The sequence below is a fragment of the Peromyscus maniculatus genome, chromosome 18 (genome assembly GCF_049852395.1).
Source record: "Peromyscus maniculatus bairdii isolate BWxNUB_F1_BW_parent chromosome 18, HU_Pman_BW_mat_3.1, whole genome shotgun sequence".
Classification (NCBI taxonomy): Eukaryota; Metazoa; Chordata; class Mammalia; order Rodentia; family Cricetidae; genus Peromyscus; species Peromyscus maniculatus.
Genome location: NC_134869.1, coordinates 12750989 through 12766208, shown reverse-complemented (window position 1 = coordinate 12766208; position 15220 = coordinate 12750989). Strand labels below are relative to the sequence as shown.

Below are 15220 nucleotides of genomic sequence, written 5' to 3'. Positions count from 1 at the left end.
TCACTACCTTACCACTCAGCATGCCTCTGGTGAGGCAGTCCCCATCCTTGGCACGGGAATCGTAACTTGTTAAGAGAACAAGGTCCCTGGTCTTGTTTGATTAGGCATGGGATGAAGCTTTAGAATCCTAATTTAAATGCACCTCACATGTCTGGGGAGACAGCTCAGCCGATAAAGTTCTTGCAGCCCAAATATTCAGACTTGAGTTCAGATTAGTAAAAGTAAAGATAAAATAAAAGTCAGTCATGGTGGTGGTGGGAAGAAGGGAAGAGGGGGACCCTTAGAGCTCAATGGCCAGAGAGTTTCACAAATGGATGAGCTACTGGTTCAGTGAGAGACTGTGTCAAAAACTATGTGTCAAAAACTAAGGTGAAGCCTGACAGAGGAGGAACGTGTTCACTATCGTCCTCTGGCTTCCAGACACATGTCAACGTATGCACACATACACCACACACAGAGAGAACACCTCAGATATCATTACTGTGGCCATCGTGGTGAACGGGACAAATATATCTGCATTACGTAGAGCAGAATGAATAGAACTGAACTGAGTGATGTGGAATGAATTCCTTTGCAGATTTCCCTCCACACACACTGTTCCTGTTGCAGTTCCACTAATAACCAGCAGGTGGCAAGCGACCCACACATCCAGCAACAGAAGACAAGGCCGTTACCCACCAGGTCCCCATATCGCAGATGAGAAACTATTGCAGTCACAGATCAACGTCCTGTTGCTCCAGGGAAGCTGTGGGGAACAGTGGTGTTTCATTCTGTTGCGTGTTAATCAAGATGCACCAAAGGCCCAAAGTTTATCCTTGTCCCTAGCCCTAATCATTTGTCTCCGGGATGCTGAGGGTTGCTTTCTGGCTAGCAGGGCCCATAATTTGAGCATTTAGCATTACCACTACGTAATGCAGGCTGATGATAGCATCATTTACCCATGAAGGTTTATAAGGAAGATACACACACACACACACACACACACACACACACACACACACACACACACACACGAGTTCAAAGAGGGAAGTGACTTGTCACTAGGGTGTTGTGTGGTCCAGCTTGTATTTTCCACACTGCCAAACATCTGCTTAGGAGAGAGGCCCTGGGTGACCTGAAGATTTGCATTTGTAGCCAGCCACTGTTCTTATCTGGAATTTATATCTGAGCTGTACTCAGGTATGTGGAGAGGGTGGGGTCCGAGGAAGAGGACAGTCTTTTGTTGTCCTGCTGTCTGAAGGGACTTTCTTTCTTTCACACAGACTCTTCCATCCGAACCTTTCCCAGGAAGCAGCAAATGCGACCTGTCTCCCTCTTCTCAAATGCACCAGTTATTTGATGGATCGATGCTCATATCGGTCTCAGTCACGTTTAGAATCAAACAGTGTTAGAACTCATGTGTCCTCTTGCTACGTTATATTTAACACAGAGAATTTTATAAATAGTAAGTCCTAAATCTCATCTTTGTTGCTGCTACAGGTTTCACGTCAAGGAGTATCCGTATTAAAAATTACTCCCTGATCCCCCCCGCCCCCCAGCTCCCAAGGATTCAAAATCCCACTGGCTGCTGTCCCTTGTTTGTGATAAAAATGGGACTATGGACCAGTGGCTGAACCAGGCAGGCTAGATGTCTCCCTCAGTGACTGGCCGGGCTTCTGCTTCCTCTGAAACCTGTCCAGGGTCAACTTTCTCCTTGGCCCTCAGCGCCAGGATCCAGGTCCCCAGTCCACTGATTGATAAGCCACAGTATTCCCAGACTGCACCGCAAGGAGTCAGGCTGAGTCTGGGCTTGGGGAGGTGCTGATGGACACAGGACGCGTGGCCACACAATGGGGACACACGACTGACCTCAGACACTTCGGTAAACTGTTCCTGCTTTCAGGGGAGGCGGGAGGAGCAGTTCAGGAACTCCTAGGTTCCTAGTGCCCCGTTCTTCACCCACCTGGAAGATCCCCCAGCCCCTTGAACCTGGACAGCACCCAAGACATAGAGAAGCTCCCGGTTTCCTGACCTTTCAAGTCCTACCCTCAGGATGTGAGGTAGCTGTGTTCCGTACAAAGAAAATCATCACCTGATGACTGGCCGGACAGGGCGGCTGGGAGTGAACTTTCAGAGAACTGAGGCAGTCTTCACAGGGAGGCAGGCCCTTTGGGTGGAAGAAATGTTGAGTGTGCAGCTGAGGGAGGGAATGTGCGTGAGAGAGGAGTCAGAATTAAGTAAAAGGTTCGGGAGAGGAATTACAGAAGGAGCGAGTTGGGGCAAAAAGAGCAGGGTTTCAGTTTGGGGAGCTTTTGTTTGTTTTTTTGTCTTATATGCAAAGTGTCGCTTAGGCTTAGTGTGAGTTCTTATCGGCCTCATTAGCATGAGCTGTGGCCAACAGACTTAAACGTTCTAATTATTTATTATGCTGTCCCATAGGGGTCGCAGCCCAGGGGCACAGCGCGCAACACGGGGACGGGACGCAGTGGCTGCTCAGCAACCCTAGAGCCCCCTCCTAGCTCGGGAACCCTGCAGCGGTAGACTGCGCAGAGTTGATGCAGTGTCTGAAAGTCTGGACTCTCTTTTCCCCAAAATTCATCCCCCGAGACAGTAGGGTATCTCCGGTCCTGCCAACGTAACCTGGCCTTTGCAGAACACCAAGCGAAGGGCTGCTGGGATTTGAGCCTGGTAGCCGGTGGATGCACTCTCTAGGAGTCCGAGAACAATCTAAAGATTGCAGCATCCCCTATCCTCATCCTTCCTCCAAGATGGTCCATAAAAGGGCGGGGGCGGGGTGGGGGCAATGGGCTGAAAGCTGGCCACTCACGTCCACGGTCCTATTCACAAACAGTTTCAAAATAAGTTAACCTCCGTAGGGTGTTTACCCCTCCCCTTCTAATTGTCCTGGTTCCTCCTCCCTCTCTCCATTCCAGGCTGTCTTATGTCCCTCTGCCTTGTGCCAACTATTTTATCTTTATCCCTTCTCTTTCTCGGTCGCCATTCATTCCCTTTTTGTGTGTGTGGCTTCTGGGGCCGATGTGCGGCTCATTACCACCCACTGCAAACTCGCTCCTGTCGTTGAGGTGTTTCTATACAAACTGGAGCGTCCAGTTGTCATATTAATTATTACACTGAGTAATGACTGAAATGGTCAAAATAAGGGGAGACTCAAGAGCGCTTTTTCCTGCTGCTCAAAGATTCAGCAAAGAAGCCGTGCAACAAAGCGCTAATTGGTCCCCAGAAACAGTCTGACAAGGCATGGAAGATAGGTTTCACAGAGCCCTGTGATTGTGAGGGGGAAGCTCTGAATGGACTCCACGCTTCTTTTCTAAACTCTCTTGCTGAGCAAAAAAATGGACCTCTGTTTGAATACTGCCCTGATCCTTGAATAATATACCCAGCAGAGAAAAAAAATGCACCATTTATTGTAAGGTTTTTTTTTCCCCCTTCCCAAGCTATTCAGGGGTTCTCTGTGAAGAATCAGCTGGTTTTGTTTATGGTGAAAGACCTTTGCTTTGTTTTCATTCTTGGAGGAGGTGCTGAGGGGTGGGGGAAGAAGAGCCCTGTGCCTAGACGGAGCTGGGCCTGCCTACTGTAACAACAAAATAGAGTGTAACAAATCCTACAAAAGTTTAGAATGTATTGATTCTTTGGAGAGCTATATAGATTAACGACTTTCTTTATGCTTATCCAAGGAAGGTATTTAATCATAATGTAAATGGGGCTTTAGAAAAAAAAATAAAGACTTAGCATTAGTTCTCCTTATTTGGAGAACTTCAAAAGCTCCTGTGAGGCTGACTGCAAATTACTCCCTCCCCTCCTTCCCCCCTGATCCAAAAAGCCACAATAAAATATACTTTGTGCTTGTTTTGTTTTGCTTTTTTCCAACCTTTTTTTTTCTTTTTAAGACATATTGAAAAAGTGAATAGGTTCATTAGAAGTCTGGAGTCCTTGATGCAGGTGCAGGGCGGGCTGTTGTGTTCGGCTGTCCTCCTGAGGGGCCCTCTCTGCCGCGCTGCAGACCCAGCAGTTTCCCCAAGGTTACCTAGGAAAGGGCAGACAGGGCTTGCCTAACCAGGAGACCCCAGTTAGGACGCACTTGGCATTTTCCCTGGGTAAGCTACTATCTCCCCTTAGGACAGTATCTAGCATGGGCTTAGGACTGCTTACCCTCCCGGAATGAGCCCTTGTGTTGTGGCCGCCTGGAGCTGTGTTTGCAACTGATTCCATTTGCATCCTCTTTTCTCAGAACACCTGAAGTTCTGGGATTCAAAACTCCTCCAAATTGAAGACTGCACAAAAATCCGAGTCCAAGACTTACCTGCGTTATTTATTTTCACTCTTTCCCCCTCATTTAAGATCCACTATACACACAACTTTATTAAGAAATTGTTTCATGGGAAACCTAAGTTAGCCACACCTTTAATCCCAGCACTCAGGAGACTGAGGCAGGCAGATCTCCGAGTCTGAGGTCTACAGAGTGAGTTCCAGCACAGCCAGGCCTACACAGAGAAACGTTATTTTGAAAAACAAAATTAAAATAAAAGAAACAATTGAAACCTAGTTTAGTCTTTAGTATTGAATGTCCCACCTCAAAAATGTGACATAAATGGAAATTTTTCAAAGAGATGAGGCATACCTCATTTCCACAGAGAAAAGCCACAGGATTCTGAGCTGTATGTGAATGAAAGTATTACCTGTCTGATCTTCTACTGTTAGTGAAATGAAGATTCCAAAAAACTAAAGGTGCCAGGCTCAGGCCATCTAGGAAGCAGTTGCCATGGCTCACCACGAAAGCCTTCTCCCCTACAGGATCTTGGCTCAGAATGTAGACAAGGACCGATCTAAAGTATGGTCCAGCTCAAGGATGTCATGAGATAAGAAAAACCAAATGTAGAAATTAAGTCCCGTAGTGTATGGAAAGATGAGGCAAGTCATCCCCTTCTGCCAGAGTGCCTGTGTTCTGGGTAACACAGATGTATTGCCCTCCCCATCACAGGACAGAACATTCGTTGTGTATTCTCTGATACCCATGCCGCTCTTTCCGAAGCAGTCTCGTCGACAGCTCCTGACTTCATTCTGGTAAAGGCTTTGACAGATAGGCACAGGAGTTGTTGATGAGTTTGGGATAAAGGTATGCAGTTCTTCTTGGATAAAGCGGGACTTTGTTCAAGTGACCTGGTCAAGTAAAACCCTGGGAACTCGTCTGCAGTCAACCCACTGGGTGGCAAGAAAGCCACAGAAAGCTGATGTAGAATGTGGGCCAGTGGTCCTTCTATAGCTCCTTTGGTGAATGATCACACTGCACCATCGGTATTTAATGGCCTCAAGATTGTTGGTGTCCTAAAATGTGGTTCCTGTCTCTACCACCCTGATCCACCAGCATCATCACTGACCAAGAATAAAAGGAATTATTTAGTGCTAGGGGAGACACAATATTGAATTTCCAGTAGTTAGAACAATTATCACAGTGGGGTTCCAGGAAACCAAGAGCTGAGTCTCCTGCTCCACATTAGATTGGATCTTAAATATTCCCTAAGGCTTCATGGATTAAATGTTTTAGGTTTTTTTTGGGGGGGGGGCCTTCAGGGTGATGCTATGGGTAGTGGTAGACTTTTTAAGAGATAAGGACTCCTGGGAATTTCTGAGGTTCCTAAGGCCTCCTGGGAGGGTCTGAGGTCCCTGAGGGAAATTGTGGGATCACAGCCCCTTTCTTTATTAGAGTTTCTATTGCTGAGATAAAACACCATGGCCAAAGAAACTTAAGGAAGGAATGTTGTTTTTGTCCGTCTGTTTGGTTTTTTGTTTGTTTGTTTGTTTGCACATTCTGAGTCACAGTCCACTGAAGGAAGCCAAGACAGGAACTCAAGGCAGGAACTGCAGAAGAGGGCATGGAGGAACTCTGCTTACTAGCTTGCTCCAATGGCTTGCCCAGCCTGCTTTCTTATACCATCCAGGGCCACCCAGAGTTGCAGCACTGGCAGTGGACTGGACCCTCCCTCATCAATTATTAACCAAGAAAACACCCCACAGCCGTGTCTACAGGTCATCTGATGGAGGCGTTTTTCTCAACTAAGAGTCCCCCTTCCCAAATAGTTCTAGGTTTGTGTCAAGTTGACAAAACCAGCCAGTACAATTGACCCACTGTCAACTGGACACACAAAGACATCATTTATTAAACTATAGCCTTTCCTTTCTTCTTCATCCCCAAGATCTCCCACTAATATCACAATATAAGAATAGCGTAACTTTGAAAGTCCCAGTCTTAAATTTTTCATTACTTTAAAAGCCCAAGTTTCCTTTAAAATCTAACATTTATTTTTTATTGTTTTATTTTGGAGATTATAATTTAATGGCAACATTTCTCCATTCCCTCCTAAGTTCTTCCGTATAACCTTCCCTGTTCTCATTCAAATTTATTACAGACTCCTTTTTCATTAATCGTTATTGCACACAAATATGTGTATACGTGTATATTCTTAAATCTAACCTGTGCAGTCTGTATGGTGTTGCTTATATGTATGTTTTCAGGGCTGATTCTATGGCACTGGACAACCACCATGCTCTCCCCTAAATATCTCTTTAAGAGTTCAAAGTCTCAAGCCGGGCGGTGGTGGCGCATGCCTTTAATCCCAGCACTCAGGAGGCAGAGCCAGGAGGATCTCTGTGAGTTCGAGGCCAGCCTGGGCTACCAAGTGAGTCCAGGAAAGGCGCAAAGCTACACAAGAGAAACCCTGTCTCCAAAAACAAAAACAAAAACAAAAACAAAACAAAAGTCTCTCAACTGTAGGCTCCTGTAAAATAAAAAATAAGTTAAATACTTTTTTACTCCACGAAAGAAGAATCAGGGTACCCTCATCATAATCAAATCAGAGCAAAGCCAAACTTCAGTAGTATAAAATAGCTTAGTGTCCAACATCTGGGACTCACTCCTCATCATCTTCTGGCCTCCAAAGAGCCTGAGCAGCCCTACTTCTCTGGCTTGGTCATATACAACTCATAAAACCCATCTCATAGGCTCAGATGGATTCCATTCCACAGCTGCTGATGTCCTTGACAGTAATGATGCTACCGGTATCTTCAATATACTGGAGTCACTACCGTAAGTGAGGCTGCCTCTTCACCAAGGGCTTCTCTTCAGGAACTCCCGCCCTGCCATAGAGTGCCAAGCCTCAACTACTCTCCGAGACTCCTCCATGCATTCAAAACCAGTACAACCTACGTGGCTTTTACACATTACCATCTTCAGTTGTCAGCCTTGGCTCCCTCTGGTCCACAGCTTCCATGTGCTGTTCCTCAGGAAACACTTCTCAGATGATTATTCCTCAACAATGCTGGTCTCGTCTCAGCTGCGGCTGATTTCTAAGCTCCAGCTGTAGATGACCAGCATTGATTGTTCCAGCAAAGCGAAAGTTCTCTTTAGCGTTTCTCACCTTGTGTTAATCACAGCTGATATGTCCACCCCAGCTGACCAGAGCCACAGGTTCCTCATTCAAATCGCACATGAATCGGCTTTGCTTTCTTGGAAACTTTTACAAGCCAGGTCTCTCTCCATCAGCTGCTTCTCCTTCAGCATCCCTACCTTTCAACTCCCACAACAGTGTATTAAGCTATAATGAGTTTTCAAGTCCAAAGTTCCAAAGTCTTCCCTAACTCCTCCCAAAACAATAAGGTCAGGTCTGTCACAGCATTGTAACTGGTACCGATTTCTGCCTTAGCTGAGTTCCTATTGCTATGAAAAAGACCATGACCTAAAGCAACTTGGTAAGGAAAGGGTTTATTTCCTTTTGCAGTTGTAGAAGGAACTCAAGGCAGGAACTACAGAAGGGGCCGAGGAGGAGCACTGTTGCTCCTGGTTTTGCTCAGCCTCTTTTCTTACACAACCCAGGACCGCCCATGGTGAGCCAGGCTCTTCTGCTCCACATCAACCATTAATAAAAAAAAAAATTCCCCCATAGACTTGTGGATTGACAATCTGATGGAGGCCTTTTCTCAGTTAGGACTCTGTCTTCCCGGATGTGTCCAAGTGTGTCAAGTTAACAAAAACAAACAAACAAACAAACAAAAACAAGCAGCACTCTTCTCTTGCCCCCTTTGTTACTGGTCATAATGGGAGTAGTTCTGCCATTCCATGTATTTCAGCAATGATGTGCCTTTCACACAGGTTTAGAATGAAGGGACCAATTGACCACAGACTAAAACCTCTAAAACTGTGAGCGTAGAGGAAACTTTCCTCTTCATAAAGTATCTCAGGCATTTGGTAGTTGTGATAGAAAGATGACTTAGACACTCTCACAGCACATGTCCTAGATGGGTGTTTGAGAATGACTTCCTCATCAATCCAGTCTCATTCCGTGGTCTCTGCCTGTGGTGGAGGGGGCGTGGCATGGTACAGGTGAGGTTAATATGCTAACTATGGCAGAGCCTACAGGCTGTGTGAGTGGGAAGGATTACAGAATGGTCTGTTGGCGTGGGTACAACCTATGCATGTCCTAACTATCCTTCTACAAAGAGCCAAGGCAAGTTGTGATTCAGTTGGGAAGTTTCCCTTCTTTCTGCACGTGGATATCACTACTGCTCTAAGAACACTTTTAATTAGCCACTCATGTCTAGGACATCACTCTGGGACATCTTCATGGACCCTTTAGGAAGACCTATCTCCGCAAAGAGAAAGCATCTAGAAGCAATTATCCTGGCCAGAAGTTGTGGCCAATGCTCATAATCTCGGTCCTGGGAAAGCTAAGGTAGGAAGATTACCTAGAGCTCAAGGCCAGCTTTGGCTCTGCAGTAAGACACTAAAAAATAGCTCCAATAATAATTAAAATGACAATAACCACGATAACTAGAAGCCATTATCCTGGTACTTCGCCATAATCATTACTACACTCCAGCCCTTGATCGAACCTGAGGACTTCTGGACAAATCTACCAGAGGACTGGTCTCTGCTTGTTTCTGCCTATGTAGACCCCGACCAGAGACCAGCCCAGGGTGTACCAGAGCAGTCTGAGACCTTTGCCTGCAGTGCGTGGCGTTTCTAAGCTGGACTTGGTTCGGACAGAGCGCGCGCCAGGCCTAGGGCCCAGGAAGGGCGCCTGGGCAGGCACTGTCCCAGCGGCCGGGCGGGCGACCGCGGCAGGCGCCTCCCCCTCTCTCGCGGTGCCAGCACACGGCCCCAGCGGGCTCCGCTCCCAGTCGCCTGCCACCGGCCCGCCAGGCACACGCCTGGGGCGGGATGAAGGCTGCGCCAAGGCCTCCGAAGCAGAGCAGGACAAGGAGGGAAGCCTTTCCATTTGCCCAAACTCAGCTTCAAGAGGAGGATGTACTGGACACAACTCCATTCCTTCCGAGCAGCCCTCGTCCTCCTCCATTGGAGTTGGAATATCCTGGAGCACTCTCCTTTCACAGCTAGTCTAGAAGGCATCTTCTGAGGAGTGGCAGGTGTTCCCGAGGGCCAGAATTAGATAACCCTGAGAGCTTCCCCATATACACGTCCCTACACCACTGACCACCCCTGCACGCACCTCTCTCTCTCTCTCTCTCTCTCTCTCTCTCTCTCTCTCTCTCTCTCTCTCTCTCTCTCTCTCTCTCTCTCTCTCTCTCACACACACACACACACACACACACACCATTTTCTAAACTGATGTGTGTCTCACTATGTAGTTCAAGCTACCCTCGAACTTAAGATTCTCCTGCCTCCGTTTCTTGGAGAACTGGTAAGCACCAGTTCACGTCCTCTATCCTCTCCACACTTGGCGAGTTGTGTCCAGCACATCCTTGTCTTGAAGCTGGAGAAGCCGAATAGGACAGCCTTGCCCACTTAATGCAGCTTTCCCGGGCTACAGATGCGCCCAGAGAGGGGAGAGCTTACCTAGCGCCGCAACGCTAGCCAGAGGACCCAAGGGACTCAAGTTTTCATACAGTGACCAGTACCTTACTCACTGTCTGCAACGTCTCTCCCCTTCCATCTTTCTAAACCTAATTACAAATCTGTTTTACTTGTTTAAGGGCCGTCAAAGAATCCTCCAGAATAACTGTGGAGAGAAGAAAGAGGGAAAAAAAAAAAACAGAAACCCGGTCCCCCCACCTCCATGAGGTCCCCTGGCTACTTTTTCTTGACTAAATCCTTCCGTGTATTGTGCATTTTCTTCTAAGTTCTCAGTAGACTCCAAAGACACTTTCCCTCCAGACTTTCCACCGAGGCACCCCAAGTCCCAGAGCCCTTTACCCTCTTTAAGAAGAAGGCCCCCATTTCTAGAGCCACCCCCTGGCGCCCCGAGCCACCGCCCCGAGCGCGCAGCCTGTTTATTCAGCCGGGAGTCCGGCACGCGCCAGGCGCACGCACTGCAACAACAAACCCGGCTGAATGGAGAGTTTGCAAGGAGCGGGCGCCGGCAACCGGAGGGGGGGAAGGAGGGGAGGGAGGGAGCTGAGGGGGTGGGGGAAGAGGAGGGGGTGGGGGCTGCAGCCGCCCGCGGCAGCAGTGGGGAGTGGGGGGCGAGGCGGGGCCAGGGCTGCGCGTGGGGCTGGGTGTCCCATTGAAAAGGCGGCCGCACCGCAGCCGCCCAGCACTCCCTCACTTCTGGCCAGGGAACGTGGAAGGCGTACCGGCTGGGAGCCCATCAGGGAGGGCGGATTGGAGGCGAAAGAGGAATTAGAAAGAAAAAAAAGGGGGGGTTAACCAAATAATCCCAGAACTAGGCTCAAGCTAGGCTGGAGCCGGGGAGAGCGGGCGCAAGAGAGTGCAGTACCGGAGCGGGGCGACCCGGCAGAGCGCGCTCAGCACTGACTTTTGCTGCTGCTTTCCCTTTCCCTTTTTCTTTTAATTCCGAGAAGGCGCCGGCGGCGGCCGCACACGCGAGCGCCACGCGAGGCTCCCGAAGCCAACCGCGGCGGGAGGAGGGGAGGGAGGAGGCGGCGCAGAGGGAAGACGATCGCCCAGGCACCTTCCTCCGCCGCCGCTGGAGAACTCCGCGGCCTTCTGCGCGTTTCTTCTCTTTTAACTTTCCTCCGGGGCCCGTTCTTCCTCTCTCCTTTTCTTCGCCCCTTTTGATCGTGCCTCCGAGTCCCGCGTCCCCCTAGCGCTCCGCGCATCCCCGGCGTACCCCTCTCGCTCTTCCCCGCGGCGACTAAGGGCCGGGCATGGAGAGCTCTGGCAAGATGGAGAGCGGAGCTGGCCAGCAGCCGCAGCCCCCGCAGCCCTTCCTGCCGCCTGCAGCCTGCTTCTTTGCTACTGCGGCCGCCGCCGCGGCGGCAGCAGCCGCAGCAGCGCAGAGCGCGCAGCAACAGCAGCAGCAGCCGCAGCCGCAGCAGCCGCCGCCGCAGCAGGCGCCGCAGCTGAGCCCAGTGGCCGACGGCCAGCCCTCAGGGGGCGGTCACAAGTCAGCGGCCAAGCAGGTCAAGCGCCAGCGCTCGTCCTCTCCGGAACTGATGCGCTGTAAACGCCGGCTCAACTTCAGCGGGTTCGGCTACAGCCTGCCGCAGCAGCAGCCCGCCGCCGTGGCGCGCCGCAATGAGCGCGAGCGTAACCGGGTCAAGTTGGTCAACCTGGGCTTTGCGACCCTCCGGGAGCACGTCCCCAACGGCGCGGCCAACAAGAAGATGAGCAAGGTGGAAACGCTGCGCTCGGCCGTCGAGTACATCCGCGCTCTGCAGCAGCTGCTGGACGAGCACGACGCGGTGAGCGCCGCCTTCCAGGCGGGCGTCCTGTCGCCCACCATCTCCCCCAACTACTCCAACGACATGAACTCAATGGCGGGTTCTCCGGTCTCGTCCTACTCCTCCGACGAGGGATCCTACGACCCTCTCAGCCCAGAGGAACAGGAGCTGCTGGACTTCACCAACTGGTTCTGAGGGCCTGTCCGGCCCACTGGGAATGGACTTTCGAAGTAGGTACGTGTCATTTGGGGTTGGGCAGAGGCTTTCTCGCCTGGGCCCCCTTTCCTCTGTTTGAGGGTCCCTGGAGGGTAGGGGCTGCCTCTAGGAACGCGGGGAGGGGGTTGCTTTTTGCTGTTAGGACTGTTTCATATCCTGGTTTGTTAGCTTTAGTACTGACCCCTGAAAGTGCCTTTGCCCAAGTTTCTAAGGAATGGAGGGTAGAGGTCAGGTGCGAAGACGCTGGGTACTGAGTCCTGGGACTTGTCCAAAGAGATGTTTCACCTGGCAGGCTCTCCCCAAGCCCCTACAGCCTCTGCCAATGCCCTCTGAATTCACACTAACCTCTCTTGTTTCTGTTACAGGGTGACAGCATATCCTGGTCTTTACTGTTTCTCGCCACGGACATTGAGAAGGAGGAAGAAAAGAAAAAGAAAGAAAACAAGCAAGCCAGACAGCCCACCTCCAGGGGCAACTCAACGGAGATGCCATGTTCTCAGCAAACGGGGGGGGGGGCGGGCTCCACACAGTGTCTTTGCACTCCAATCATTCTCAGACACACGAGAAGAGTGACTGGGACCTGAACCCAAGCCCAAGTCACAGCTGGTGTGCAAAAGCTGTGGGTTCCTTTCCTAGAGCAAGAGAGAGCTACACGCACCCTGTAGTGACCCCCAGCCAACCACTAACAGGCAGGGTCGAAAGCACTCGCCAGTGCCTTCACCTCCCCGCCCGCCCGCCCCCTAGGTCGGTTGAAACCAAGTCTTAGCCCTTGGACTTGGGTTGACGTCTTTCCTTAGGAAGCCCCATCCCAGTGAGCTGTGGGCATTTGTCTGCAGCGAAGCAGCTGTGTCATACCATATATTCAGTTCTTGGGCACCCTAACCCCCTCTCCTGGTGGTCTCCTCCTCAAACCCTCATTCTCCCTCCCAAGGTCTTTGCTTCTGTTTTCATCATAGAATGCTTCCAATCTTTGTGAATTTTTTTTATTATAAGAAAAAAATCTATTTGTATCTATCCTAACCAGTTTTGGGGATATATTAAGATATTTTTGTACATAAGAAAGAGAGAGAAAAATTTATAGAAGTTTTGTACAAATGGTTTAAAATGTGTATATCTTGATACTTTAACATGTAATGCGATTACCTCTGCATACTTTAGATGTGTGGTCCATCTTACAACTGCCATCCCCCCCCACTCCCCGCCCCTTGTAAAGAACCCTCCTCATAGGTGAGATCTCAACGCCACCAGAATGACTTCAGCACCAATGTGTCTTACTTCATAGAAGCGTTGTTAATGTATTAATGATGTTATTAAAAACTGTTCAAGGAGAGCAAAGTTTATGCAGCTACTGTCCAAACTCAAAGTGGCAGCCAGTTGGTTCCCATGGGTTGCCTTTTGGAAATTTCTACCACTGCCTTCCCCCTCCCCTTACTGTTTTATTACAAACTTACCGAAAACATGTATAACCCTGTTTTATACAAACTAGTTTTGTAATAAAACTTTTTTTCCTTTTTTATAAAAAAAAAAAAAGAGAGTGAGAGAATGACCAGCTGCCTCTACTTCTTCATCTTCTTTGGCTCTGATGCTCCTGGCTAAGCTATCAAAATACCCAAAGGGAGGGTGGGAGGGTGGGAGGGAGGGAGAGAGGGAGAGAGGGAGAGAGGGACGGAGAGAGGGAGGGAGGCGCCAAGGGTGCTCAGTTGCAGAACCCAGGGAGAGAAGTGGTCCAGCCAGTCCTACTCCAGTGGTAACTTGGTGATGGTTGTGTGCGGGGACCATCTTCTCTTTTATTCACTGTGCAAATATACAACTCCCAGGGAAATAGATGGCAATTCATAGTTGCCTCACCCTACACACACTAAAAAAAACAACAACAAAAACAAACAAACAAACAAACAAACAAAAACTCCCCAAAGCAGTAACCTGGGAAGGGATGCTCCTCCTCTGCCTTCCCCACTCTCAGCCCATTGTAGGTTATCACTGTGGGGAGATAGAAGGCTGGGCGATGTGATTTGGTCTAGATCTGGGTGCTTGGGAGGACAATGCTGAAAGTTGGGGTTGGGAGTGGGTCTCCCTGTCCACAAACAAACTCTAGGGGTGGAGTGGACTCCTCTGCTCTCACTTCTAGGCCCATACTCCCCCTCCCCAATATACACATATTTCTTCCAATATATATACTTTCCATCCCGAGTTGAAGTAAAAGACCCATATGATACAAATTCTCTGCCGAAAGGAATTAGACTGGAGTATGTAAATGTAGTACAAATGTGTGGTCGCTTTGAGACTCTGGCCTATCTAAGCCTGCGTGTGACTCTATCCCCATAGCGTGAGCAGCGTGTAAAAGTACCCAATTACCAAGATTCAAAAAGAAATTGGTGGGGTTTTGGCTGGCTTGCTTCTTGTCAGTTACCAAGGACGTGCTCAGAATCCTACTCGACCTCTAGCAGGCTCCTTGCTCGCTGCCTGTATCACTTGCAGATTCAGTTTGCGTGTCTCCAGCCAAGCGGAAAACCAGGCGCAAAATGCATCTTACAAAACCCAACAAAGAGCCTGGAGCCGGCACGTCTTCCAGAGTTAAAAATCTAGTCTGTGTTGGTATATCTATACCATTTAGTGGCACAGAATAACCATTTTTAAAAGCCGCTATGCGTGGAGCATGCCACAGCGTCTGATGTCATTTTGCTAAATGACCCTCTATAGAATGCACATGGAGGCTTCAGTCCCTTTCATAGAGATGGGCGTAATTAAGGGGAAAAAAATCAGTAAATTCCCCATCGCCATAAATAATCGGACTTTCTGCCAGCAGTGGGCCAATTTAGAGCTTACTTGGGGGAAGCAATGCTTCTGTGGTCCTGGCTTTGTTTTTACATTATTTGGAAGACCAGAACTAGGCGCTCCCCTCCGCCCCCATCCCCTTTCCGTTTGATTTAGCTGCTGAAGGTATGCAAAGAAAGTGTTGCAAGTCATTTATGGCTATGAATATGACATTAGGATAATGTTTCAACCCCTACAAAAGGGATTTTTTTTTTCTTCTTTTGCCCTACAAGGACAGGTGTTCTTTTACCCGCTTCTGAATGAGAAATATCGAGTCTCGATTAAACTCTAGGCAAAGTTAGCTGGTTGTTTGCCACAATGTGAAGGCAAACTCCAAAAATTCACAAAACACACACACACACACACACACACACACACACACACACACACACACACACACACAATTTTGCCGAAGCTAGGAATGGGCAAAATCTCATTACATCTGCTCTAATCGCTTAGCAACACAAAGCCAGGGCTTGTGCAGCCCAGGGAAGCCATTCACAGAGCTCTGACAGGCCGCATTCAGCCAGCATTAGTCAGCTCCATAAATCACCGC

At 49.2% G+C, this 15220-nt stretch overlaps 1 protein-coding gene across 2 annotated transcripts; it reads left to right on the top strand.

Moving 5' to 3' along the window:
* The first annotated feature begins 11100 nt into the window (after positions 1 to 11100).
* Ascl1 (achaete-scute family bHLH transcription factor 1) lies at positions 11101 to 13335 on the top strand. 2 transcript variants are annotated; one of them, XM_076554571.1, is made up of 2 exons: positions 11101 to 11864; positions 12216 to 13335. In XM_076554571.1, exon 1 carries the CDS (start codon positions 11119 to 11121, stop codon positions 11827 to 11829), a length of 711 nt encoding a protein of 236 aa, XP_076410686.1. In that variant the 5' UTR covers positions 11101 to 11118; the 3' UTR covers positions 11830 to 11864; positions 12216 to 13335. The 2 variants fall into 2 exon arrangements, with proteins under 2 accessions (XP_076410686.1, XP_006979922.1); XM_006979860.4 differs by having other exon boundaries at positions 11101 to 11868.
* Positions 13336 to 15220: the final 1885 nt, after the last annotated feature.

Excerpts from the sequence above, each read along its gene's own strand:
- Ascl1 (XM_076554571.1), top strand. The coding sequence starts at position 11,119 with ATGGAGAGCTCTGGCAAGATGGAGAGCGGAGCTGGCCAGCAGCCGCAG.